This window comes from Marmota flaviventris, chromosome 4, assembly GCF_047511675.1.
Source record: "Marmota flaviventris isolate mMarFla1 chromosome 4, mMarFla1.hap1, whole genome shotgun sequence".
In the NCBI taxonomy this organism is placed as follows: domain Eukaryota; kingdom Metazoa; phylum Chordata; class Mammalia; order Rodentia; family Sciuridae; genus Marmota; species Marmota flaviventris.
In genome coordinates this window covers 115,267,976-115,295,898 of record NC_092501.1, presented here as the reverse complement: position 1 = coordinate 115,295,898, position 27,923 = coordinate 115,267,976, and the positions used below count along the sequence as shown (strand labels likewise).

General features: G+C 37.3%; 1 protein-coding gene across 1 annotated transcript in view; it reads right to left on the bottom strand.

Moving 5' to 3' along the window:
- Window positions 1-27,923, bottom strand: part of Diaph3 (diaphanous related formin 3) — a 474,806-nt gene that overhangs the window by 93,949 nt on the left and 352,934 nt on the right. Inside the window, exons 26-27 of the mRNA XM_027938043.3 lie at window positions 25,414-25,509; window positions 24,866-24,925 (exon numbers count right to left, since the gene is read on the bottom strand). Of these exons, the coding sequence (XP_027793844.1) occupies window positions 24,866-24,925; window positions 25,414-25,509 (156 nt within the window). The remainder of the gene's footprint in view (window positions 1-24,865; window positions 24,926-25,413; window positions 25,510-27,923) is intronic.

Below are 27,923 nucleotides of genomic sequence, written 5' to 3'. Positions count from 1 at the left end.
AACAGTGCTACTTAAAACGGTGAAGATTTTAAAAACACACAGAAATCAAATCTTAGGAAAGATGCCCAAATAATGTGTGGCCCATCCTGAATTTTGGGACACTGTAGCCTTTGGAAAACTCATAAAAGAGCAATTCAGGCTATATGGGAAACATTCATAACAACATGGACAGCAAGGTTATAGGTAAACTTTCATTTTTTCTTTATAGTTTTCTGTATTTTAAAAATATTAATAGGGTGCTTATATAATCAGAAACTTCAAAATATTGGTTCTAAACAAATTTGATATACACTTCTTTTAATGGGACTATTTGATCCAAAATGGCAGCTCAATTGGTTAAAACATAGCAATCAAAATAGCCTTGATACTGAAAATGCCATACTTTAGATCTTGATTGTGTTAATCAAATGGAATATTGAGTTTAAAACAACAACAAGAAGGAATCATAAGTGTAAAAGAACAAATATTTAGTCTAACACTATATTCCACAGACAATATACTAAGTGATGGACTTACGGGTGCATACTTAGTAAGCTAAATATCTCTGTCCCCTTCCAGAGAATCAACGTTTAAAAAATAATTGTAATTTCTACTACTCATATGAATAATTTCTCAGTTTAAAAAACTTTCATATGCTTACAGATTTTTGTGAGGCAAATGACAGCAATCATTTATGGGGAATATATATATATATATATATATATATATATTTTTTTTTTTTTTTTCCACTTAATTCTAAATTGGACTCAGTAAAATAACATGTTCAGGGTAAATAGAAAAGATTTTTCTCCCCTTTGGTATTTAGACCATGTGTTTAAAAGAAGTTAACCAAAAAAAGTCATTTGATTTGCCATCAAACTAAATTTTGATGTTTGAAAATTATGCCACCCTAAGAGTTCTCCCCTGACTCATGGTAGTGAGCTAACAATGGAAGACAAAATTTTAAAACAACAGTGCACCACACTCAAGCACTGTTTCCTGGTCAACAGCAAATACTGAGGTATAATGGTATATGCATTAAACTAGAGTTGGAAAGTTCAACTTCAAAACATATGGTCATTTTTTCCTTTCATTTATGCATTCATCTATCTATCCATCCATTCATCCAATAAAATGGTTTTCTGATGTCTTACCAGGGCCCAGTCAACTTTTCTAGAACGTTCTTGGAGGGTCAATATATAGGATGGCTATCATATGATTGCTATAATAGGACAAGGAAAAAATAAATAATAGTAGCACCAAGGGAGCAGAATAGGTAAGCAGGTGACAGAGTATTACATACTTGCTTCTCAAATTGTAATAATGATAGACTGACCTTTTTGAGGTCTCTCAGTGAAAGAACTGAGTGATGTGAGGTATACTATTCCTATAAAGTGACACAGAACCTTTAACTGGTAGTTTGATATATTAGGATGGAATTCCAAATTGTGGGACTAGGGATACAGCACAGTGGTAGAGTGCTTGCCTAGCATCCTTGAGACCCTGGGTTCAATCCTCAGCATTAGAGAAAATCATTAAAAAAATAATATTAAAAAAAGGATTCCAGATTCAGCCATAGAACAGGTAATTTCAGGCTGCAATTCGCCTGCGGCTTGCAGACAGATTGCTAGGGCTCAGCGCCTGGGTCCTTCTTAGAACCTGATCTTATCGGAGTGAATACCCAGCGCGGGGCAGCCGAGTTCCGGCTCCCGGAACCGCCCTGGCCCAGGGCTGCTGAGCCTGCGGAGGCTGCTTCTTGGACCCTGCGCCTACCAGAGCATACAACAAGCACTAAGCAGCCGAATTACGGCTCCCGGAACTGAGCCCGCGGGGGCTGCTTCTTGGAGCTTACATTTATAGGAGCTTACACCGAGCACGGAGTGGCCGAGTTCCGGCTCCCGGAACTTCCCTGGCCCGGGGCTAGGAGCCCGCGGAAACTGCTTTTCGGTCCGGGTCCTGCTGAGGGCCGGTCAGGACTCACCCGGTGCTTTGGTTGCCCGGCAAGGGGAACGAAATGCTGCCATTCGCATAGGATACCAACATGGCAGAGATCTGACGTCTGCAGAAAGCGGCGGAGGAGGGAACTTCATCAATACCAGTGGTGACATAAGCAGTTGGTCTCCTGGTAGGGGGGGTGAGGCACAGTCACCCGAGTCTCCTCAATTTGTCGTCGAGCCAGAGGGAAGGAGCCGGGCCGCCGCCAGCGCCCGGAGCAGGCCCAGTGGCTCGCCAGCGTGGTGACCGCGTGACCCCAATTGGAGAGGGGGCGGAGCGGAGCCGCCACCCGCAACCGCAAGGTGGGCAGACCCGCGACCCAGTGGTACATGGGCGTGGTAGGAGGGGCAGGGCAGAGCCGCGGTTCGCGCTTGCAAGGTAAACAGACCTGTGACAGCCTGGTGGGTCAGGCCCAGTGGCCTGCCAGTGTGGTACACACGTCACCCCAACTGGAGTAGGGGCAGAGCAGATCCTTCTCCCACGCCCGGACCAGGCCCTGCCGGTGTGGTGGTCACGTGACCCCAATTGGAGTGGGGGCGGAGCGGAACCGCCACCCGTGCCCGCAGGGTGAGCAGACCAGTGATCAACATGCAGATCAGGCCCAGGGGTCCGCAGGCGTGGTAGGAGGGGCAGGGCAGATCCGCCGCCTGCGCCTCCAAGGTAGGCAGACCTACAACAGACCGGCGGATCAGGCCCAGGAGCCTGCCGGCATGGTACAAACACCATCCTAATTGGAGTAGTGGCAGAGCAGAGTCGCCGCCCGTGCCAGGAACAGGCCCAGCGTCCTGCAGGCGGGGTAGTCACGACACCCCAATTGGAGTAGGGGCAGAGCAGAGCCTCCACCCGTGCCCGAAAGGTGGGCAGATCTGCGACCGACCAGCGGGACAGGCCCATTGGCCTGCCGGTACGACAGACACGTCACCCCATTTGCAGTAGGGGCAGGGTAGAGCCGCCGCCCGCGCCTGCAGGGTAGGCAAACCTGCAACCGACCGGCGGATCAGGCCCGGTGGCCTGCCGGCGTGGTACACTCGTCACCCCAATTGGAGTAGGGGCAGAACAGAGCCGCCGCCAGCTCCCAGAACAGGCCCAGTGACCTGCCGGCGTGGTAGCCACGACACCCCAATTAGAATAAGGAGAGAGCAGAGCCGCCGCCCGCACCTGCAGGAAAGATACGCAAGCAGTATGAAAAGACAAGGAAAGAAAGGACCACAAGCAATGCAGGTCAACGCAACTTTAGAAGAGGTAACAGCTGCAGCAGATGGAATGTCAGATAAAGAATTCAGGATATACATGCTTCAGATGATCTGGAGTCTCAAGGAAGACATTAAACAGCAAAATCAGACAATGAAAGATCACTTCGACAACGAATTACGCAAACAAATCCAGGAAGCAAAGGATCAACTATACAGGGAGATAGAGGTTATAAAAAACAAACAAACAGAAATCCTAGAAATGCAGGAAGCAATAAACCAACTTAAAAACTCAATGGAGAATACTACCAGCAGAGTAGAACACTTAGAAGATAGAACATCAGACAATGAAGACAAAGTATTTCAACTGGAAAAGAACATAGACAGCTCAGCAAGACTGTTAAGAAACCATGAGCAGAACATCCAAGAAATATGGGATAACATTAAGAGACCAAACTTAAGAGTCATTGGGATACAGGAAGGTACAGAGCTCCAAACCAAAGGAATGAGAAGTCTATTCAATGAAATAATACAAGAAAACTTCCCAGACTTGAAGAATGAGACAGAATCCCAAATCCTAGAAGCCTACAGGACGCCGAATGTGCAAAATCATAAGAGATCCACACCTAGACACATTATAATGAAGATGCCCAACATACAGAATAAGGAGAGAATTTTAAAAGCTACAAGAGAAAGGAAGCAGATTACATTTAGGGGTAAGCCAATCAGGATAACAGCTGATCTTTCAACACAGACTCTGAAAGCTAGAAGATCCTGGAATAACATATTTCAAACACTGAAAGAAAATGGGTTCCAACCAAGAATTGTGTATCCAGCGAAATTAAGCTTCAGGATGGAGGATGAAATTAAAACCTTCCACGATAAACAAAAGTTTAAAGAATTCGCAGCTAGAAAACCATCTCTTCAAAACATCCTCGCCAAAGCATTACAGGAAGAGGAAATGGAAAATAACAATGAAAACCAACAGTGGGAGGTAGGACAGTAAAGGGGGGGGGGAATAATCAAAGAGGAAAACAAACCATGTTTAGTAACAGAAATAAACAAATATGGCTGGAAGAACAACCCATATCTCAATAATAACCCTAAATGTTAATGGCTTAAACTCACCAATTAAGAGACACAGGCTAGTAGAATGGATCACAAAACAAGACCCAACAATATGCTGCCTACAGGAGACGCATTTGATAGGAAAAGACTTACATAGGCTGAAGGTGAAAGGTTGGGAAAAATCATATCACTCATATGGACTTCGGAAACAAGCAGGAGTGTCCATACTCATATCAAATAAAATAGATTTCAAGCCAAAGTTAATCAAAAGAGATAAAGAGGGACACTACATACTGCTTAAGGGAACCATACACCAACAAGACATAACAATCATAAATATTTATGCCCCAAACAATGGTGCAGCTATGTTCGTCAAACAAACTCTTCTCAAGTTCAAGAGTCTAATAGACCACCATACCATAATCATGGGAGACTTCAACACACCTCTCTCGCCACTGGACAGATCTTCCAAACAAAAGTTGAATAAGGAAACTATAGAACTCAATAACACTATTAATAACCTAGACCTAATGGACATATATAGAATATACGACCCAACATCAAGCAGTTACACTTTTTTCTCAGCAGCACATGGATCCTTCTCAAAAATAGATCATATATTATGTCACAGGGCAACTCTTAGACAATATAAAGGAGTAGAGATAATACCATGCATCTTATCTGATCATAATGGAATGAAACTGAAAATCAACGATAAAAGAAGGAAGGAAAAAGCATACATCACTTGGAGAATGAACAATAGGTTACTGAATGATCAATGGGTTATAGAAGACATCAAGAAGGAAATTAAAAAATTCTTAGAGATAAATGAAAACACAGACACAACATATCGGAATCTATGGGACACATTGAAAGCAGTTCTAAGAGGAAAATTCATTGCTTGGAGTTCATTCCTTAAAAAAAGAAAAAACCAACAAATAAATGATCTCATACTTCATCTCAAAATCCTTGAAAAAGAAGAGCAAAACAACAGCAAAAGAAGTAGAAGGCAAGAAATAATTAAAATCAGAGCTGAAATTAATGAAATCGAAACAAAAGAAACAACTGAAAAAATTGACAAAACTAAAAGTTGGTTCTTTGAAAAAATAAACAAAATCGACAGACCCTTAGCGATGCTAGCGAAGAGAAGAAGAGAGAGAACTCAAATTACTAGCATACGGGATGAAAAAGGCAATATCACAACAGACACTTCAGAAATACAGAAGATAATCAAAAACTATTTTGAATCCTTATACTCCAACAAATTAGAAGATAGTGAAGGCATAGATAAATTTCTTAAGTCATATGATCTGCCCAGATTGAGTCAGGAGGATATAGAAAACCTAAACAGACCAATATCAATTGAGGAAATAGAAGAAACCATAAAAAGACTACCAACTAAGAAAAGCCCAGGTCCAGATGGGTATACAGCAGAATTTTACAAAACCTTTAAAGAAGAACTAATACCAATACTTTTCAAGCTACTTCAGGAAATAGAAAAGGAGGGAGAACTTCCAAATTCATTCTATGAGGCCAACATCACCCTGATACCTAAACCAGACAAAGACACTTCAAAGAAAGAAAACTACAGACCAATATCTCTAATGAACCTAGATGCAAAAATCCTCAATAAAATTCTGGCGAATCGGATACAAAAACATATCAAAAAAATTGTACACCATGATCAAGTAGGATTCATCCCTGGGATGCAAGGCTGGTTCAATATACGGAAATCAATAAATGTTATTCACCACATCAATAGACTTAAAAATAAGAACCATATGATCATCTCGATAGATGCGGAAAAAGCATTTGACAAAGTACAGCATCCCTTTATGTTCAAAACTCTAGAAAAACTAGGGATAACAGGAACATACCTCAATATTGTAAAAGCAATCTATGCTAAGCCTCAGGCTAGCATCATTCTGAATGGAGAAAAACTGAAGGCATTCCCTCTAAAATCTGGAACTAGACAGGGATGCCCTCTCTCTCCACTTCTGTTCAACATAGTTCTCGAAACACTGGCCAGAGCAATTAGACAGACGAAAGAAATTAAAGGCATAAAAATAGGAAAAGAAGAACTTAAATTATCACTATTTGCAGATGATATGATTCTATACCTAGCAGACCCAAAAGGCTCTACAAAGAAACTATTAGAGCTAATAAATGAATTCAGCAAAGTGGCAGGATATAAAATCAACACGCATAAATCAAAGGCATTCCTGTATATCAGCGACAAATCCTCTGAATTGGAAATGAGGACAACCACTCCATTCAAAATATCTTCAAAAAAAATAAAATACTTGGGAATCAACCTAACAAAAGAGGTGAAAGACTTATACAATGAAAACTACAGAACCCTAAAGAGAGAAATAGAAGAAGATCTTAGAAGATGGAAAAATATACCCTGTTCATGGATAGGCAGAACTAACATCATCAAAATGGCGATATTACCAAAAGTTCTCTATAGGTTTAATGCAATGCCAATCAAAATCCCAACGGCATTTCTTGTAGAAATAGAGAAAGCAATCATGAAATTCATATGGAAAAATAAAAGACCCAGAATAGCAAAAACAATGCTAAGCAGGAAGTGTGAATCAGGCGGTATAGCGATACCAGACTTCAAACTATACTATAGAGCAATAGTAACAAAAACAGCATGGTACTGGTACCAAAACAGGCGGGTGGACCAATGGTACAGAATAGAGGACACAGAAACCAATCCACAAAACTACAACTATCTTATATTTGATAAAGGGGCTAAAAGCATGCAATGGAGGAAGGATAGCATCTTCAACAAATGGTGCTGGGAAAACTGGAAATCCATATGCAACAAAATGAAACTGAATCCCTTTCTCTCGCCATGCACAAAAGTGAATTCAAAATGGATCAAGGAGCTTGATATCAAATCAGAGACGCGCCGTCTGATAGAAGAAAAAGTTGGCTACGATCTATAGTCGGTGGGGTCGGGCTCCAAATTCCTCAATAGGACACCCATAGCACAAAAGTTAATAACTAGAATCAACAAATGGGACTTACTCAAACTAAAAAGTTTTTTCTCAGCAAAAGAAACAATAAGAGAGGTAAATAGGGAGCCTACACCCTGGGAACAAATCTTTACTCCTCACACTTCAGATAGAGCCCTAATATCCAGAGTATACAAAGAACTCAAAAAATTAGACAATAAGAAAACAAACAACCCAATCAACAAATGGGCCAAGGACCTGAACAGACACTTCTCAGAGGAGGACATACAGTCAATCAACAAGTACATGAAAAAATGCTCAACATCTCTAGCTGTCAGAGAAACGCAAATCAAAACCACCCTAAGATACCATCTCACTCCAGTAAGATTGGCAGCCATTAGGAAGTCAAACAACAACAAGTGCTGGCGAGGATGTGGGGAAAAGGGTACACTTGTACATTGCTGGTGGGACTGCAGATTGGTGCAGCCAATTTGGAAAGCAGTATGGAGATTTCTTGGAAAGCTGGGAATGGAGCCACCATTTGACCCAGCTATTCCCCTTCTTGGTCTATTCCCTAAAGACCTAAAAAGAGCATGCTACAGGGACACTGCTACATCGATGTTCATAGCAGCACAGTTCACAATAGCAAGACTGTGGAACCAACCTAGATGCCCTTCAATAGACGAATGGATAAAAAAAATGTGGCATTTATACACAATGGAGTATTACTCTGCATTAAAAAATGACAAAATCATAGAATTACAGGGAAATGGATGGCATTAGAGCAGATTATGCTAAATGAAGCTAGCCAATCCCTAAAAAACAAATGCCAAATGTCTTCTTTGATATAAGGAGAGTAACTAAGAACAGTGTAGGGACGAAGAACAGGAGAAGAAGATTAACATTTAACAGGGATGAGAGGTGGGAGGGAAAGGGAGAGAGAAGGGAAATTGCATGGTAATGGAAGGAGACCCTCAGGGTTATACAGTGGAGGAGGTAGAGAGAGAGGAGGGGAGGGGAGGGGAGAGGTGGGGAGGGGGGAGGGTGGAGGATGGGAAAGGCAGTGGAGCACAACAGACACTAGTATGGCAATTTGTAAATCAATGGATGTGTAACTGATGTGATTCTGCAATCTGTGTATGGGGTGAAGGTGGGAGTTCATAACCCACTTGAATCAAAGTGTGGAATATGATATGTCAAGAAATTTGTAATGTTTTGAACAACCCACAATAAAAAATTAAAAAAAAAAAAAAAAAGGATTCCAAATTGTGTCAAAGTCTATTCTGAATATGAAAAGCACTGTTAAGCTAATTGAAAAATGGGCAAAAGACTTAACAGGTGCATCACATAACAGCATATCCTCAAAAGCCAGTAAGCATATGAAAAGGTGCTCAAGTTACTCATAAGGGAAATGCAGATTTCCCTTATGAGTAACTTGAGATAATCTTCCTGGGATTGTTGGAACTCTCATACATTGCTGAAGGAAGTACAACTGGTACAACTATTTTGGAAAACTATAGTATGGTGAATATGTACATACCCAATGAGACAGTAATTACACTTCTAGGTTTATGCCTGGCACAATCAAAAGACATGTTTAAGGAGAATGTTCTTAGTAAGAGTGCTTGTAACTTGCAAAATCTAGAAACAAATATCTACTAAGAAAAGAAAAATAAATTGTGATATATTCATATGGTAGAATACTAAAGAACAGTAAGAATAAATGAATCAGAACTTCACACAACATGGTCAAAAAGCGTGTCATTCTATTTATAGACAGGACCAGGCAAGACTAGTTCATGTAGCCAGAACCTGGATATGCTGGAGTGTGAAGTAATAGTGGGGTGGAGATGAAAGGGGCCATTATAGTTCTAATACTCTGTTTCTGATTTGGGTGCTGGTCCCATAGGTGAGTTCATTTCACAAACATTGGTCAAGCCATATACTTAGGAACTGGGTACTTTTCTATGTTATTCTTCAAGTAGGCAACAGTTTGTACATTTACAGTCTTTTATCTTGGTATTAAAAACAGGGTTGGGTATTTCTTAAAAGATGAAAATAATGGGGTTAAAGGAGAACTCAATGCAAAAGAGACAACTGATAGGATTGAAGACCTGAGTAGAAGAGGAGCATGGGACTAGCCATCCAGGTCTATAGCACAGAAATAAAGAGAGTTTAAAACATATAAGCATGGGCCCATGGACAATGAAACCACCACAGAGAGAGCAGTATCAACAGAATATGGAAACTTACCAAAAATAATAATTTAAAAAATTAGGCTCAAAACTCTGATAATTCAAACAAATGCACAGAAGACTTTAGTTAATTTCTAGGAAATCTTTCTACAACTGTGGACCTTGAGTGGCTGACTTTCATTATTTCATTTCATTACTCACCTTGAACAGATCTTGTCTTTTTCTATCTGAGCAAGGAAAGGGAATGGGGATCAGTTGATGAAGAGATGAAGACAGTGTAGGTTAACAGAATGGAGAGCAAGAGGCCGTGTCCAGTTTCTAGTAAGTGAATAGCAAATAATGAGTAACAAGTGATGAAAGTTTGAGACTCATTAGGAGGATGCTGCTGCCACAGGCTGCAAGCACAGCACCAGGTCCCCAGCAGATCTCCTCTGCACCATATGCCTGTACTCACTTCTCTCTGCCCTTCAGTTATTTCTGTCAGCACAGTCAACAAAGAGCATCATCATCATTGTTATTTGAGAAGTAGCCCAATGATGAATCACAATTAATTTTAAAAGATCTCTTTCTTGATCTTTCTCCTCCTTTGGGACATGGGGAATACACTAAGACAAAGGTACGAAATGCGCTTTTTACCCAGTAATAAAAGGCACTTTGGATTAAATCAAACTATGTTCATGATTTATCAAACACAAATTTAAGAACCCCTCAGAGTGGTTACATTAACAAGATGTGAATGATAAAAGGAATGATAATAAAAAAATTCTTAGTAATTTCTTGTGTGTATAGCATTCAATCCATATAACTCCAGTTAAATCGATTCTGAGTTACTGGCTTGTCAAAACGAGATAAAAGATGTTATTAACATTTTAAATGCCATATCTAAACAGTATTTACTAGCTCATCAGTAAGTGTAGGTATGTTGGTAAATGAGGATTCTGTTTTTATTTTGAATATCATAGTAGTACTTCTGATGCACAAACGCTTTAATGGAAAAACTATACTCATGTAATATCCTTAATTATCATATTTCAAACAAAAAAAATTACCAGAATCTTTTAACCTTCAGGTTGCAATAATGTGAGTGAGAATAGACAAAGTCGATATGTAAGGTAAATGTTGATGTGTATTGCTTTCTTCATTGTATTTCAGGTTCCTTTATTTCATTTTTCCTGTAGAAATTGGGAAACGACAGCTCCTCTGACTAATTAACCCAAAGAGGTTTGACTAATAGAAAGAGATTGCAAGCATGATTACTTAAACGATCATGTACATAGCACTTAATGATCATTATCATTTATTCTAATATTATTGCTAATAAGTGGTAAAACTGCTTAAGCTTAAAATGTTGTCATATCACACAAATGTACATCATAGCTAACAACAATTTATTTACTTGGAAATCAATGGGACGTTGAAGCTTTCTTAATGCATGTCAATGCTTGCCTCAATTTATACTCATTAAAAATGGAGAAATATTTAGTATTTATCTCCTTACCTATACTACATAATAAGCAGTCACACCACCAGCTAATACCAGCTAAATCCCTGGCTTTCATGAAATCAGTGTAACATATTAAGAGTCATATTTTTACAAAAGAGTCAATGATTATAATGAACATCAATGTTTCAAAATGCCAATTTCATCTAATTCTCTTGCTTACTAAGAATTCAGTAGATAGAGATTAGTTATCAAGTTCTTATGTACCACTGGAAGGCTACTTTTGCTCTAAGAGGCAAAAAAAGAATGCTACTTGATTTTTCTCTATTGCTCATTTCCATCATTTTCTCTCACATTAAGAATGACAAGGGAAAAAATAATTCAGAAAATGTGCTGGAAAATCACTGACCAATGTTATCTACAGAACACAGAAAAAAAGATTGAAAGTTTGTCCATTTTATATGCAAAGGCACATTTATTATCCTGAGATAGAGGCACTGCCATTATTGACTCTTATCATCCCCTATCACTCCTTAGGCATGCACATTAAAGAGCAATTTAGTTTTTGGATCACATAAAAATAAGCTGGGATTCACAATAAAGAGAAGTCACCTTCAGGTTCATATATAGTATTGGGAAAGAGAAAATGAAAAAAAAAAAAAAGAAAGAAAGAAAAGCACAATCAGAAGGTTTTAAGAGAAAATGAGAGGTAACTAATGAAAAAGGCAATTTTGGCTTCTAACTGTATCTTAGTAGGGATAAACTTACAAGCTCACATCAAGGCTGGGCAGAAACTTCAGTTCCCCACAACCTGGGTCTCTCCAAAGAGATACTTACAATATGGGCTCCCCAAGAGCCAAGGGAAAGGGAAAAGCATGATGGTCTGCAGTATCTTAGGTACCTTTATCTCTTTAGTGACATACTATCATTTCTGCTCCATTTACTTATAGACTAACCCTAGTACAATGTTTTTCTGTTGTTTATTTTTTGGTGTGGCAGGAGCAGGGAATCACATGAATGGTGTGCACACCCAGAAGCAGGAATCACTAGGAACTTTCTTTATTTTATTTTATTTTTTATTTTTTGGTGGGGGATAGGTACTGGGGATTGAACTCAGGGACACTCAACCATTGAGCAACATCCCCAGCCCTATTTTCTATTTTATTTAGAGACCAGGTCTCACTGAGTTACTTACTACCTTCACTGTTGCTGAGGCTGGCTTGGAACCTGCAATCCTCCTGTCTCAGCCTCCAGAGCTGCTGGGATTATAGGCATGAGACACCAGGTCCAGCACTGGGAACCTTCTTCAGTAACTACCACAGTATTTTTATTATTATGGCTATGTAAAATAATTATGTCAAGTAGTGTACTATGATCACATATCACTTTTCTTTTTCCTCAAACTTAATAATTGCCTCTTGTTATTCTCTTAGTACCAGTCATTAAGACTTTCCAAACTTATCCAAAAGCATTTTTATACAATTGTACATGGGGTCACTCAGATGATCTGTTTTATAACCCACCCTCCATGTTACAGGTTTTACCTCTCGTAAACTCATGCTGAAATTGAATTGCCACTATAACAGTATTAAAAGTAGGACCTTTAAGAGGTGATAAAGATATGAGTACTCTGCCCTCCAATGGTTAAACCACTCAAGTGCATTTGTTATAGTGTAAGTAATGGGTTCCTTATCCAAGAACAAGCTCAGCTCCCTTTTGTCCCTTCCTCACCCTGTTTTTTCCCTTCTGCCATAGGAAGACACAGTTAAGAAGAGCTTCTTCAGGTCCTTTCCATCAAATGCCTTGATCTTTGGGCTTCCTCCACCTCTAATATGGTCACTGCACAAATTTGTGTTCATTATAAATTACCCCATTTGCAGTATTCTGATAACAGCAGCACAAAACAGACAAAGATACTCCCCAGAACCTTTAATACTTTTATCAAATATTATACCAATTTTTCTTTTACCATATTTTTATAGCCAAGAAATCCTTGTTTTCTAGTTCTTTTGTATTAAATACCTTTATACACATACACACAAATACACTTTTAGATAGATAGCATCCTATTCTTTTCATTGTTTAATTCTTTTGGATATCCTTGCAATTATTATATGTTGCTTGAAATTTCTTTGTTCTTCCCATTTTTTTCTGTTTAGTGAGAGTTCCTTTGGCTTGTTTATCCTTTGTTTTATGATAAATGTTTTCCTGTCAGCTAATGAATCCTTAGCCCATATTGATATGTACTAGTAAACAGACACTTCTCAGAGGAGGACATACAATCAATCAACAAGTACATGAAAAAATGCTCACCATCTCTAGCAGTCAGAGAAATGCAAATCAAAACCACCCTAAGATACCATCTCACTCCAGTAAGATTAGCAGCCATTATGAAGTCAAACAACAAGTGCTGGCGAGGATGTGGGGAAAGGGGTACTCTTGTACATTGCTGGTGGGACTGCAAATTGGTGCGGCCAATTTGGAAAGCAGTATGGAGATTCCTGGGAAAGCTGGGAATGGAACCACCATTTGATCCAGCTATTGCCCTTCTCGGACTATTCCCTGAAGACATTAAAAGAGCGTACTACAGGGATACTGACACATCGATGTTCATAGTAGCACAATTCACAATAGCTAGACTGTGGAACCAACCCAGATGCCCTTTAATAGATGAATGGATAAAAAAAAAATGTGGCATTTATACACAATGGAGTATTACGCAGCACTAAAAAATGACAAAATCATGGAATTTGCAGGGAAATGGATGGCATTAGAGCGGATTATGCTAAGTGAAGCTAGTCAATCCCTAAAGAACAAATCCCAAATGTCTTCTTTGATATAATGAGAGCAACTAAGAACAGAGCAGGGAGGAAGAGCAGGAGGAAAGGATTAACATTGAACAGAGATATGAGGTGGGAGGGAAAGGGAGAGAAAAGGGAAATTGCATGGAAGTGGAAGGAGACCCTCATTGTTATACAAAATTACATATAAGAGGTTGTGAGGGGAAAGGGAAAAAAAAAACAAAGGAGAGAATTAAATTACAGCAGATGGGATAGAGAGAGAAGATGGGAGGGGAGGGGAGGGGTGATAGTAGAGGATAGGAAAGGTAGCAGAATACAACAGTTACTAATATGGCATTATGTAAAAATGTGGATGTGTAACTGATGTGATTCTGCAATCTGTATACGGGGTAAAAATGGGAGTTCATAACCCGCTTGAATCTAAAGTATGAAATATGATATGTCAAGAGCTATGTAATGTTTTGAACAACCAATAAAAAAAAGGAAAGTAGATATGTAGTAGTAAAATCTTGGTATGATGAGGTTTGTTAATTACTGGGTCTCTCTCCTTGGGATTCTCTTGCTATGAGCCTTTCTGTGGCTCATATATCTGAAGGCCCTTTCTCCAGACTGATCATTATCTTCAGAGAAGTAGTCTGCTATTTGCTTTAAGTATAAGGGCTGACTTCTATAAACTAAGAACTAAATGGTAGTAGGGGGTCAGAATAGGATTTTAGCATTCTTTTCTATTTTTTCTCATGATATTCCTCCATATTCATATAACCCCAGTTTCAGTAGAATATTTCAGTCTTGCCATATATTCTCTTTAACTAGAGTTTCTAGCACAATTGTCTCCTGAATTAAACCTCTGAAGGGTGGAGGAAAGGGAGTGACTATAGGCAGTACAGAATAAGGATACAAGTCAGGATTTTGGAGCCAGACCTCACTCTTTTTTCTTTTTTTGGCACAAGGGATTGAACTCAGGGATGCTTTACCACTGAGCCACATCCCCAGCCCGTTTTTATATTTTATCTGGAGACAGGATCTCACTGAGTTGCATAGGGCTTTGCTAAGGTGCTGAGGCTGGCTTTGAACTTGAGATTCTTCTGCCTCGGCCGCCACTGGGATTACAGCCATGTACAACTGCACCCAGCTAGACCTCACTCTTGTCACTGGCTTCATGCACCTGTAATTCCTGATCCCTTACTCTAAAGGTGATTGTATTTGCAGAAGTTAAGACAGGGCCATAGTCGATGAAGGTGAACTTTAATCCAATGACTGGCATCTTTATAAGATGTGGATACCAGGGTAATGCCATGTGTTGATGGAGGGAACACAATGCAGCAAATTCAGCTGCCAAGCAACACTATGAGCCACCAGCAATAACAAGAAACCAGAAGAGAAGACAGACAGATTCTCCCTTTGACTTTGGATTTCTAGCCTCCACAATATCAAGAAAGTAAATTTCTTCTGTTTGAAGTCATCCCCCATCTATTGCCAGCTGTGGCAGTTTGTCTTGGTAGCCCTAGGAAATGAAAATATCTGGATCCAGCTTTCTCCTTGCTGCATCAACATCATCTCCTATTCTTGCTGTCTTTATATATTGTTATTTGGGGTTAAAGATATCTTAATTTCATAGAAATTTGGAATTGTTTTTGAGTTTCTTTATATATTCTCAAGGGGAAAAGAAGGTAAACTATTTTTTCATTGGGAATAATTTCCCTCCAGAATTTAGAAACAATTTCTGTCTTATCTGTTGGAATTTCATGTGGTATCCAGTCCCATTTGAATTTGTTTCCTTTGTGTGACCTTTTTTTTTTTTTGGCCTGTTTTAAGGATGTTCTTCGTATCCTTAGTTTTGGGACATTTCAATATGATTTCTTTACATATAGGTGGCTCCCAAGATGCCCTGTCTCCTGATTCAGCCATATGCACTTCCAGCATACCACAGGCACTTGGGAGGGAAGGATAAATACTTGCCTTGATATTTCTCAGGGCTTCCTTGGATTCTAGCTCATAGTGCTGAATGAGTATGTTTTGAAATATGGAAATGAGTAACAAAATGTTGCCACCTTTTTATCTGAATTGGAGTCCAGAATTTCCAGCTGACCTATGAAGTTATCTGGAGGTTCCTGCTAGCAATTTCCACCAACATGTTCAAAAGGAAACTCATTATCTTCTCCAACTTTGTTCTCTCATCAAAATCAATGTGATTTAAACATTTTACCCATGTTTTCTCTTCCTCTAGCCATAGGCCTCAAAGACCTCCATAGCCGCTCTAGTCTCTTCCTATCTTCCCCTCCTATTGATTCTACTTTAGAAATATCTCTCCTTAACTCCCTCATGCCATTTCCCTTGACACTACAAAAATATGATGTGTCTGCTTAGGCTCAAAGCAACCTAGCCAAATGATCAAGGATAGAAACTTATAAAATTGTGAACCAAAATAAATCTTTCTATAAGTTGATTATCTCAGGTGTTTTGCTGCAGTTACAGAAAGCTGATTAATACAGTCACCCTGTTACTAAGTCAAGAATTAAAACCTCCACAAGGTGCAATGGTGCGCGATTGCAGTCCCAGTGGTTGGGACGTTGAGGCAGGAGCGTCACAAGCTCAAAGCCAGCCTCAGCAATTTAACAAGTTGCTAAGCAATTTAGCTGAGATTCTTTCTCAAAATAAAAAACAAGGGCTAGGGATGTAACTCAGTGGTTAAGCCCCCTTGGGTTCAATCTGTAGTCCAAAAAAAAAAAAAAAAAAAGAATTAAAACACACATCTGTTTGTCTCTAAACCCCAATCAAGACTCTTCACTAATTTTCAAGGTCAGGCGGTTCCTTTCAAGGCTTCAAAAAAAAAAAAAACAGTGTTACAATGTCTCTGGCTAGTTTGATGCTTTCATAAACAGTCACTAAATAAGAACAACTACTGCTTTTAAAAGTTATCTACAACGCATCAGACATTTTGCAAAATATTTATTTTTGATATTGAAAGCAATCTTGAAGAGTGATTTCATATCTGTGGCTACTTTAATGAAGGCAAATAAAATATAAAAGTAAAGCCTTAGAAATAATTTCTTTAACATCAAGTGTTATTTTCTTAGGATGACATCTCAGATAATGTTGTTAGCACAAGCCTGGAATAAAACCAGCTGTATTTGGGTCCCCATTATCCAAGCTATAATGCCATCCACAGATGTGACATAACCGCAAAACAATGCCAAAACCCACAATGGCATACAGTGTTCCAAAAAAGTAATAATTATTTCCATACAACTACTACAATTTTTAAATACAAAATATCCTGGGGGGAAAAAAATGTAGTGACTGCTGGGTTGGTGCTCTGAAGCCCTCTCATTCTGTCCACTACTCAACTGTGCATTATGTTCACATGTGGAGATTAAATTTTAGAACCTTTAGGCTACTAATGACCATCTGCCCTTTGTCACAGGGCCTGGGAAGTACCTTGGTAACTTCTCCTTCCCTTAGTCTTTACAGAGTTCTCTCTCTACTCAAGTAATTGTGTTTTACTCTGGCTAGGCCACTGGAGAAAAATTATTTTGTGTCTGATTGGTTTCCTCTCACAGTCTCTACAGGAACAGTGCCATCCTCCACTGCCCTACTCCTCCTCCCCACCCAAAGACAAATCACTTTTAAGAAGAGATCTTATATCATAATTTTCTGAGAAAATAGATGTTATCACATGAGACTCCCCCCTTCCCCCCAAACTCTCCTTTAATTAACAGTTACTACCAATTCGAGTCCAGCACCCTTCCTTTGTACTGTCCTCTGCTCTCTACTCTCATCCCCCAGGACCTTTATTCCAGGTAATGCTTCCCTAAATCCTACCCTTCACCTTCAGGGTGACTTTCCATCCCACTGAATGAAGGCCAAAGAAACAAAAAAAATTGTTCTAGTTCTATTTTCCTTCTTTTTCTTTCCTTCACCATCCAGACTTTGAGGAAAAAATTGCCCTCTTCCTCCCCCTCCCACCAACGCTGCCTGGCTGCTCCTCCTGAGGTGAGCAGTGAGACCTGTGTCCTTCAGCCCAATTTGTGCCCAGGCACTGACCCAGTCTTTCTTTACCTGTCCTTTCTGAGCATGTAGCTTTGGTGACTGGTTTTTCTTTTGGCATCTGTATCACTGGTGGCTCATCTTTCTTTTGCCTGTTCCTTTTGAGCTGTAGACCCACATAAGCCTTGCCTGCCCTACAACCTGGGAAATCCAGGAGGATTAGTGAGTGTCCCAGGTACAGAAGTCCTCTGTGCATGCTCAGTGAGCCTCCACAGTGCCTCTATGTCAATGAGTCTTAACTATATCCTAAACAATTTAATTGGTGCTAAAATTGTAGCTCTGCCAAGTATTTTTAATGTTTTGCTCATTTTTCATTATGCCAATAAACATTTAATCCCCACCCCCCCCAAGTTAATTCTCAAATGGCAAATGCTTATAGCAAAAATGGCTTCCTAGAAGTAGCACATGCAAAATTACCACATTAGTAATTAAACAAAGTTGACAATTCTTCATCTCTTCTGGGGAGAAATTTGATCATATCAATAGATCCTTATACCATGAAGAAAAAATTACGTCTAACATTTAAAACCAAACTACAGAGTTGACAAAGATTCTAAAATCTATCCATTCACTCCTTATAGAACCAGATTCTAAATCTCTGTCTTAAGAAAAGGAATAGATTCAGGAGTGAGCAAACAAATTTAAAAGATCATAATAATTATAGTGCCCTACAGAACATAAATAGAACAAGGGCCATGTTAATCATAACCACTATTTCAGGAAAGTCAAGGACATTGATTCCCTTATACAATAGTTCTTTATCTTCTTTTCACTAAATTTATTCCAGCCTTCAGCATACATCTGTGAATGCTCATTAAATGAAAGAAATTTGCTATTTCTTGCATAAATGTCCTTTTACAACAACTTCAAGTCTTCACTACTTGAGAATTTTCTAACCTGTTCATGCTTAAGAGTCTGTCTGATAATGACTGTGACAAAAGGTTGTCCTGCCCTGGCTGTAAAATTAGAAAAGAAAAGTCTTTCCCATCTGCCCACAGGGCATCCTTACCTAGGCAGGGTCCTGCTGAGTCCATTCTTCCTCTTGCTTGACTACATAGTAAATACAAGAGACTGACATTTGAGTAAAATCTGAAATCACCCAAATTGTTTTACATTCCCAGTCTAGAAAAATCTCCTTAAAAATATTTAAGTCTTTTGACAGTTACAGGTAGCATTTGATTCTGCTTGAAAGCCCAAGCCATAAGGGTGTCAAAAACAATTAGTATTTTAATAGCTCCCTTTCATAGGTTATTAGGCAGGCAGAAGTACATGAGCAAGAGAAAAAAAATGTTCAAGAAAATAAGCCAGTGACAATTGGAAAATCATATCATTTTGCTTATGCTCTATTCTAAAATAGGATATAGTTTAAAGAAATGGAAATGGTAGTTGTCAACATATACTACTTTGATAAAGTTCTCTAGACAAGGACTGTTGTGGTGTTGTCCCCACTGTTTTCAAAGAAGCCTTAAGGCAGTTAGTACTCAGTAGACACCAAGGAAAACCTTAGAAACTTCATAATTCTGCCTCAAGCCAAATTCTTGCTGCTTGGGGAAAAGGAAGGTAGACAAATTAGGGGACTCAAGACTGAGCAGACCGTGGATGGGGGTGGCTGCATATGAATTTTCGAAACATCAACCAAAGCCCATGTGCCTCCCTTAGTTATTGTGCAGAGGAATATGCTAATTCCAAGATATCTAACTAGCTTCACATTTAATTCTGCCTTCAAATCTTGAGAGTGGCAGAGCAGCTGTGCCTACAGGCAATACAATCTTATTTCTATAAAAATCTCTCAAAGCTCCATATATAAGTGGAAGAGTAAAAATAGATAATCAAATCCAAATTAAGGCTATTAAGAATTGATTTAGTGTAAAGATAATATAGCAAGATTTTGTTTAGGTTATGGATGTTCACTAAAAATGTGTAATACTTGTTTGCCTAAAATTTTGATTATGTTTTTATCTTATTTTGTCACAGTTAAATAGTTTTATCATTAGGGTTTTTAATTGCATATAGTTTATTGAATTCTTTCTGATTACTCTATATCCATTTAACTAGGAAAAAAATCCCACTGAACTACTTAATGAAAAGTAGAGAACCATCTAATGAGGGTGCAATCAAATTGCAGGCATATGCACGATGAGGTGTGGCTCAACAATTTATATTCCTGTAACCTTTGTCACAAAAGATTTATAATGCACAGCAGAAGAGAAGTCCCTGAGGAGAACAGCAATTACATACCCGGGAAACCAGGAGCCACTCACTGATATACCAGAGGTTATAAAGAAAATAAATAAGAAAATGAGGAAAATAAGTCTTGAAACTCTTCCTTCAACCTCATAAACAGGCTCTACTATGGTGCTATCCCCGTACTTACTCATTGTTTCAGCCTCTTCCTCTGTTCATTCTAACACTAGTGATAGATTCATTCTGATCTATCACTAATATTGAGCCCTTGGCCAAGTTCCTTCCTAATGTCCAGTCCTCAATTCATCCTGTCCTTGTTTAAAGACTTCCTTTAGATAACTCATTAGCATGCAATATTAGTGATTCTCTGGGAGGGCCTCTTGACCCAAAGCTATAAGCCTGGCTTCTTCCTTCAACCTTAGTATTCCTTCTGACTTTCCCCATCCCTTGCAGCCAATCCACACTGACCTTGAAGTAGCTAAGTCCTGCTTATGTTTTTCAATTCAGTTCCATCCTAACTACTCACACCTCTCATTTTCTTAATCAAAATTTTCAATAGTCCAAAATTTGTGGCCTGGCATCAGACTTTCAATATACTACTTCTCCACCTAGTCCTATATTGCCAACTAGGCACTTTATTCATCAACCCCTAAATACCATAGTATGATCATCATAAAAATGCATTAATATTTTAATTATCTTTATGTAAAAGAGGGAGATCTTTAGGTTTGGAACACGCTGTTGAATGAAGCAGTAAAAGCCTATAGTAATCAGCAGATAAATTTGCTTTAATATTGTTATAATTTTCTTGACTAAACAAGGGAAAAAATTTAATAAGCATCCCTCCTACTTCTAAGGAGAAATCCACTCAAACTTGAACCCTACCCTCCATATCCTTTTTGAAGCACTGGTCAGTGTTGGTTGGTGTCATCATGGACAATAGGTAACATTAAAGGGAGGAGATGAGGGGTGGTTAATGGTGTTCACAGCTGCAGCTTTATCACTTGGCATATTAAATCCCACTTATTGGGATGACATTGAGACATCATTTTGCTCCTTCATATAATAATTGCTCCATTCAAGCCTAAACATAAACCATCCATTCAACACATGCTAGTACTAGTTAAGTACTGACATTTAAGTCCAGCTAAATACTGACATTTAAGACAGAAAACAATACAGATCTTTTCCTTATTGCCTTCTCTCCACCACAAGGTATTCACGAGTAGGGGAGACCAACATTGAATAAGAAACATTCTGAGGGCACTGAGTGCTGTATCCTGGGAAGACCATGTTATTAGAGATAGAGGTTCAGAAAGGCTCTCTGGGAAAGGGCACATATACTGGGGCTACTTCTTTTGTCTTTCATCCTTACCCTTGCATTTGTGGCCTCATTTCAACTCATCCTTTAAAACTCAGCTTAGATTTCAGATCTCACTAGAAACCAAATCTGGATTGTCCTCACAAAGACAGAATTGGCCTTTCAGACTTTCTAATCTTGCCCAAACTGTGTGTATCCTCTATCTTAAAATTTACCACATCCATGGGAATTAGTATTGGTCTGTCTCCCAACTAGTCAGTGTTTCTGGCAGGGTATCTCTGTGTCTTAAGTGCCTAACAAGTGCTTATTAAATTTTATTGAATATTTTATGGAATAAATGAAGATTTAACAAGGAGAAATGGCAAATACTTAATTGCTGCCTAAGACTTACTAGCCAAAATAAAAGATAATGCAAGTATAAATTTTAACCAAAGTAGAGAATATTTTTGGTAGAGATTTATAACACATGATGAAGGCTAGGTTAGCCAGAGTGTAACATTTCTCTGCTTCTGAAACACATTGGAGTTTATGATCAGTATATCAAAATATATACTGGGGGGCTGGGGCTGGGGTCATTGGTAGAGTGCTTGCCTAACACATGTGAGGCACTGGTTTTGATCCTCAGCACCACATAAAATAAATAAATGTATTATGTTCCTGTATAACTAAAAATATGTTTAAAAAAATACATACTTGGACATTTTAGCCCCAAAGTTCTGGAGGATGTTTTACCAGGATTCTTAAAGTCTGAAATAAGATACTCTGAATATATAAAAATAAATATAAGAAGTTTGGGACTAAAGTTATGGTTTTAAAAGGCACAGACTATACACAGATAATAAGAGATACATATTTAATAAGAGATTAAAACTACCACTAATAAGCTTAAATTTGGGTTTTGGAGATTATATATTTATTTATTTATTTAAGTCTTCTACAGTCTTTATAACAGAGCATAAGTTTATTAAAGTTAACAAGAGGATTTAATAATGAGTTTAATAAAATAAATAAAAAGTGGTCATAATGAATTCTGGAAGAATATTTTTGTAATTCAAGTCTCAGACCAAGAAAATAGTGCTATCTAGTGGTTAAATCTGGGAATAAGAGGTAAGGCATACCAGAGGCTGGAGAACCTCCAAGAGGCTGCATCTCAATAGTTCTACTTCATATCACAAGAGAAACAAACATACATGTGTCACTAGCTGATGGATGGAAAAGGGATTAGATATGGATTTAAGCCATTGACTTCAGAGTATGATGTTGCAAATAGAATAAGAGCTTGGAGCTGAAGACAGACAGGCCCAGGTTCATAACTTTGCTGCATGACTTTAAAGCAAGCCATCAAATCTTTTTAATCTTTAATTACTTTCAACTGTAAAACAAAGGTAAAAATATTGACTATCTGACAGGATTATTGAGAAGGTTAAATGCAATGATAGATATGTATAAAACATTTGGCACAGTGCTTGGCATATAGTAAGTCAAGTAATTCAGTAAATAGCAGTTTATTATTATTTCTATTAATAAAATTATTTTACTTAGGACATAAATTAGTTTGTAGAATTTAAAATAATTGCAGAGAATCTTTTTAACTCTTCTACAAAGAGGTTACAAGATAATATCAACAAACACATACTTGTAGGCAATATAAATACCAGGTATTTTTAAATTTAAAATATCATAGGTTCAATGTTACATTGTAATCATGCAGTTCAGTAGTGGGGTTGTATTTTCAATGAAAACAGGTAATTTTTAGAAATAGATTACAAAATGAACTCTGAAATATTCTATTCTAAAAACATTCATGAACCTTTTTGTGATGAAGAAATTTTCCTTAACCAAATCCTGCATTTTTCAACATATAAGTCTAATAAATTTATATATGTCATTTTCAAAGATAAATTTGAGATTTCTTCCTACTTGACTAGAAACAAAATACCAATAGAAATTTTTCTAGAAATGTTTTAATCTACTACATTTATACTAGAAAAGAGAATTTGATCTTTGTGAAAAATATCCTTTGGCTTGCAATATAATCTACCGGCTTACTTTAGCCTTAGAATTTGAGACAGTATATCTGCTTTTATATAATGGACAGAAATAACACAATTTATTAGTAATTACAGCCAAGCCATTATATCTAATTTTCATTAAAGTCATAAAAGGCTCTCCAAGGGTGATATATAAGGTAAATTTCCCTCTGCATTAATATCTAAAATATTTATTTTAAATAAAGCATAGGAAGCCATTATAACTATCTCATAATCCCCATTTGTATGTAGTTCTTTAATGATTTGTTACAAAGGGGGCTGAATTGTTTCTTTTATTAGTAGTAAAAAAAAATTGAAATACCTATATGCAATAAAAAAAGAAATACACAGGAATTAGAGACCTGTATTATGGTCATGGTGTGGCACTAGTTCTGTGCTCAGGATTTTCAGCCTCTCTGGGTTTCCCTTTACTCATTTATTAAACAATCTTTAAGGTCTGGTATAGGGTTATCCTCTACAATTTTTACCATAATTTAGTATGTCATAATGACTCAAAATCATAAGTCCAAAGTTAGAAATTACTTAATTATCCATAATGAACTTACTTAAGTTATTTCTACTCTCTTAGAATAGGAAAGGGCAGAACAAACACAAAGACATACTAAAAGAAGTTTAAAACACCTATTTAAAATACTGAGGCATATTTTTACCTTTCTTCTCATTACATCTACTATAAGTACTTTGCCTTGGGCAGTAAAAATCCATATACTTATTAAGAGGTCATTGCATCCCCATCTGTTTTTACTTATCTCATTAAGTATTTTAAGCTATCCTAGAAAACATGGCACAAGTTTCCCTTTCAGCCATACGTAAATACTTTTAGAAATTAACTCATCTGCACCCAAAAACCCTTGGATGAAATCTGTCAAGTATATTTCTACTTATAAATATGGTGACCTTTGACAACTACATCACTTGAAGAAATGGGGATGAATGAGTCTTTGACTTCAGAAAGCAAGCACCAATCCACAACCAGAACAAGGAGGGAAACAGAACCAAAGTGAAAACAGTCAAGCAACACAAAACAGTCTTCTGAACAGAGGAACAGGGTACCAAGTAGTTGGGCATATGAGATTGCTATGGGATTTCTGAGGGGAATCAATTTTAGATAAATAGCAGAGATGAGATTAATTCACCTTTGTATCAATTTTAGTACATCTTTCCACAATAATATAATGCAGGGTTCATGTGTATCTATAATTTTGCCAAAATGTAAATGAAAGTATTTTCTGACTACATAGCAAATATGGTAGAGCAAAACAGGTGTCATTTTCAACACTTCAAATTGTATCTTGACGTTTGGCACTTCCACAATTTAAAATAGCATTATGAGAACACATTGTTTTTGAAAGTGTGCACTGGACAACAGTGATCAGAAATATTATAAAGGCAACTTCAAATAATAAAATATTCATTTGAGACCTGAAAAGAAGAACCTAAGAAACAACCTTAAGGCAAAATATAAAAATAGAAAACATGAGTCATAATCTCATCAAATATGAACATCTACATTTTACTGTTAGTTATATTGAAACTTGAAAACGTCAGAGCAGCCTACTAAAATCACAGACCAACAGGATAAAAGTAGATAAGAAATAAAGTGCAATTTATGAATATGGTTTATTACCATGGTTAAAAACTTTCAGAACAGGCCTCTGAGACAATGGACTGAGACTTTGCCGAATATCTGTTAAAAAATATATAAAAGAAACTTAATGTAGAGATCTGTTCATCTCAAGAAGCATAAAAGTATTTAGTATTTAGACATACTTTCTTCCAAGGTTAAGTATTTCTGGAAGCAAAGCAATGCTTCAGTACCCTGAAACACTTGAAGCAGTAATGTTATGACTTTTACTTCCCACTTAATTATGCTACTGTAAACTCCACTGGGACAAAGTACATATGGTTCTTTGGATGAGACTTGTCACACTAATCAGGATTTTCTAGGTTCAGTGCATTGATTTGTTAATGTGCCACTGACATTAGCCAACTGGAATGCACATCTCTCTGACATTTGTCTTTGGAAGAGATTAAGCAAACTTATGAAACTTCTGAATAATTCTTGCCCATAGCACTGCATTCTTGACACATGATTTTAAAAGAATTAGAAAGAAAAAGTCTTCTTCTCTGTGATAGTTGCCTAGAAAGTAACATGAAAACAAGCATAGTGCTCACCTTTCGGCTTTGGTGTTCTTTTTCTTCTGTCGCGGAAGGCAGCCCCCGACTGCAGGGCCTCCAGCAGACTATCCATCACTCCTGTCTCATCACCCTCTGTGAAAAGAGATGCAGGGAATTCCATCAGCCCTCAGGGTTACCATAGCAATGTCAAAGCATACAGAGAAATTGGGGATGGTGATGGTAGGGAGAAAAAAGACCAGATGCCAGGACTAAGCCAGCAATTTCAAAATAAAAAAGGCCTCTCTCTCATAAATCAACTATCTTTTAATGAAATATACCTCATTAGTGCTTCTGTTTCTGTCTACTAAAAAGGACCAAGTTCTACTGATTCACTTCAGAGCACTGCTTTTATAGTCCAATGCCACAATGACTTTAAATGGAATGTGGCTCTAGTTATATGTATGTCTTAAGTTATCATAAATCACACTTCCCTTGTAGAAATGTATTATTTTTTTAATAAGGCAACAGCCTCTATTCTAAAAATTGATTAGGTCTGGGACAGTGTTTTGGTTATTGTAACAGATTCTGCACATCTAAACTTACTGTTCAAAATTACATTTCCATGCTAACTTTCATAAATATGAAAAATCAATCCCAATGATTTATTTTTTTTTCCATATCAGAGAATAATTGTCCCTTGACTAGATGTGACACAGAACAATCGCTAAAACTTTTACAGAATGTATAAAAAGTTTATCTTCTATAATTAAAAAAGTCTCTCAAAAATTTAAAGAACTGCATTCCATTATGATTAGGTTAAATTGACATTATATAATTAATAAAGGATGTATATACAGAACCAATTCTGTCTACAAATAACATTAAAAATATTCACAGGTATTTATAACTATCAATACTAAAAATCATTCCAAGGAAGCAGGAGAAAAGAACTCAAAAAAGTTACTGGCCCAACCCAAAATAAAGGAAATATTAAAGACTTTTTTGTTCCTGCAAAAGAAGCTATTTGCAGGCATTCTCTATGAAACTGTAAGGCTGGTATAACATGACATCTGATAGAAAAAATGATTTTTCTCCACACTTTTTATTACTTCATTTTTGTTTCCATTTTGAAACAATCTCTTTAATAGAGAATAGCAAGTGAAAACAGTAGAGTACAAATAACACACTCATTTACAGTTTATAAACAGATATATAAATATAAATATGTATCAGTCGGTTTTCCATCTGGTCCTATTTCATATTTTTAGAAGAGTACTAAACCTTGTAGGTGTTATCAAAACAGGTGGGCGAGAAATAGAGTATTGGGAGGTTGTTAATTTACACATAAATTTAATTCTAAAGTGATCTGATGGCTATTTTTAATTAAAATACATTAAATATTTCAGACAGTTTAATAAGTAATTACCTGGCTATCTTTGAAAATTTACACTCAAACTTAATTATGCTTTTTTCCCCTAAGAAGAACTGCAGATAATGCTAAGTATTTGAGGTCATGAATACATTTCACTAGTAAAAACAACTAAAAAATTTTTTTTTGAGAGAGAGAATTTTTTAATATTTATTTTTTATTTTTTGGTGGACATAACATCTTTATTTTATTTTTATGTGGTGCTGAGTATCGAACACAGCACCCCACACATGTCAGGTGAGCGCGCTACTGCTTGAGCTACATCCTCAGCCCACATCTAAAAATTTTTAAATTAAATGTTTTAATCTCATGCTTGCTTACAAATCCAAGCATGAGATTAAAAAAAAATCTTCAAATTGAAATCAAATGGAAGCAAATGAACAAGTTATCAAATTGATAGCATTAGCTATAAAGGAGAAAAAAAACTAAACCCAAGTAATTTTTAAATGTCCTTAATAGCATATACTTTAAAGAAAAAAGAAAAAAAAAGCTACAAAGAGAATATGAACTGTCACCTTAGTAAGTTTGTTGTTGGTAGTGGTAATGCTGTATAATGATTCTGAAATTTTTATGTGTGCATTATAATATTGAGCAGATGGGTAAAGTTGTTAATGCTAGTGTCAACAGTGATCCTCACTGTAGGAAAGGAGATGTAAATCTGGAATAGGAGGAGGGAGGAAGAATCCCAAAGTACTGGGTTGAATTCACAGGGATCAATTTAGGCACAGGGTTTTAAAAAATATTTTTCCTAGCTTTTGAGACCAAAAGTGTTCAGAAAAAATGCCATTACTGCCTCAATGAGCACACTAGTCCTGAGAGCTTGGTTTCTAAATATCATTACTCACTAAAATGAATCAGAACACTTAGCAAAAATGAGTCAGGAACATACTGATGTGCTAGAAAATAGAATCAAATAATATAAAAATGGATGTTATAAGGACAGAGCTGCCAAATTTATACAATTTGAGCATCAAGTAAGCAATGATGACAATAAATTATTACACACTGGGAAAAAATTAAGTATCCACAATGATGCTAAAATCATCATCATCATCATCTTTGCAGGGGAAAGGAAAGATAATTTTACATAGAGGTGTCAACTATTAGATGGCAAATGTCAAAGATATGAGAGAAATAA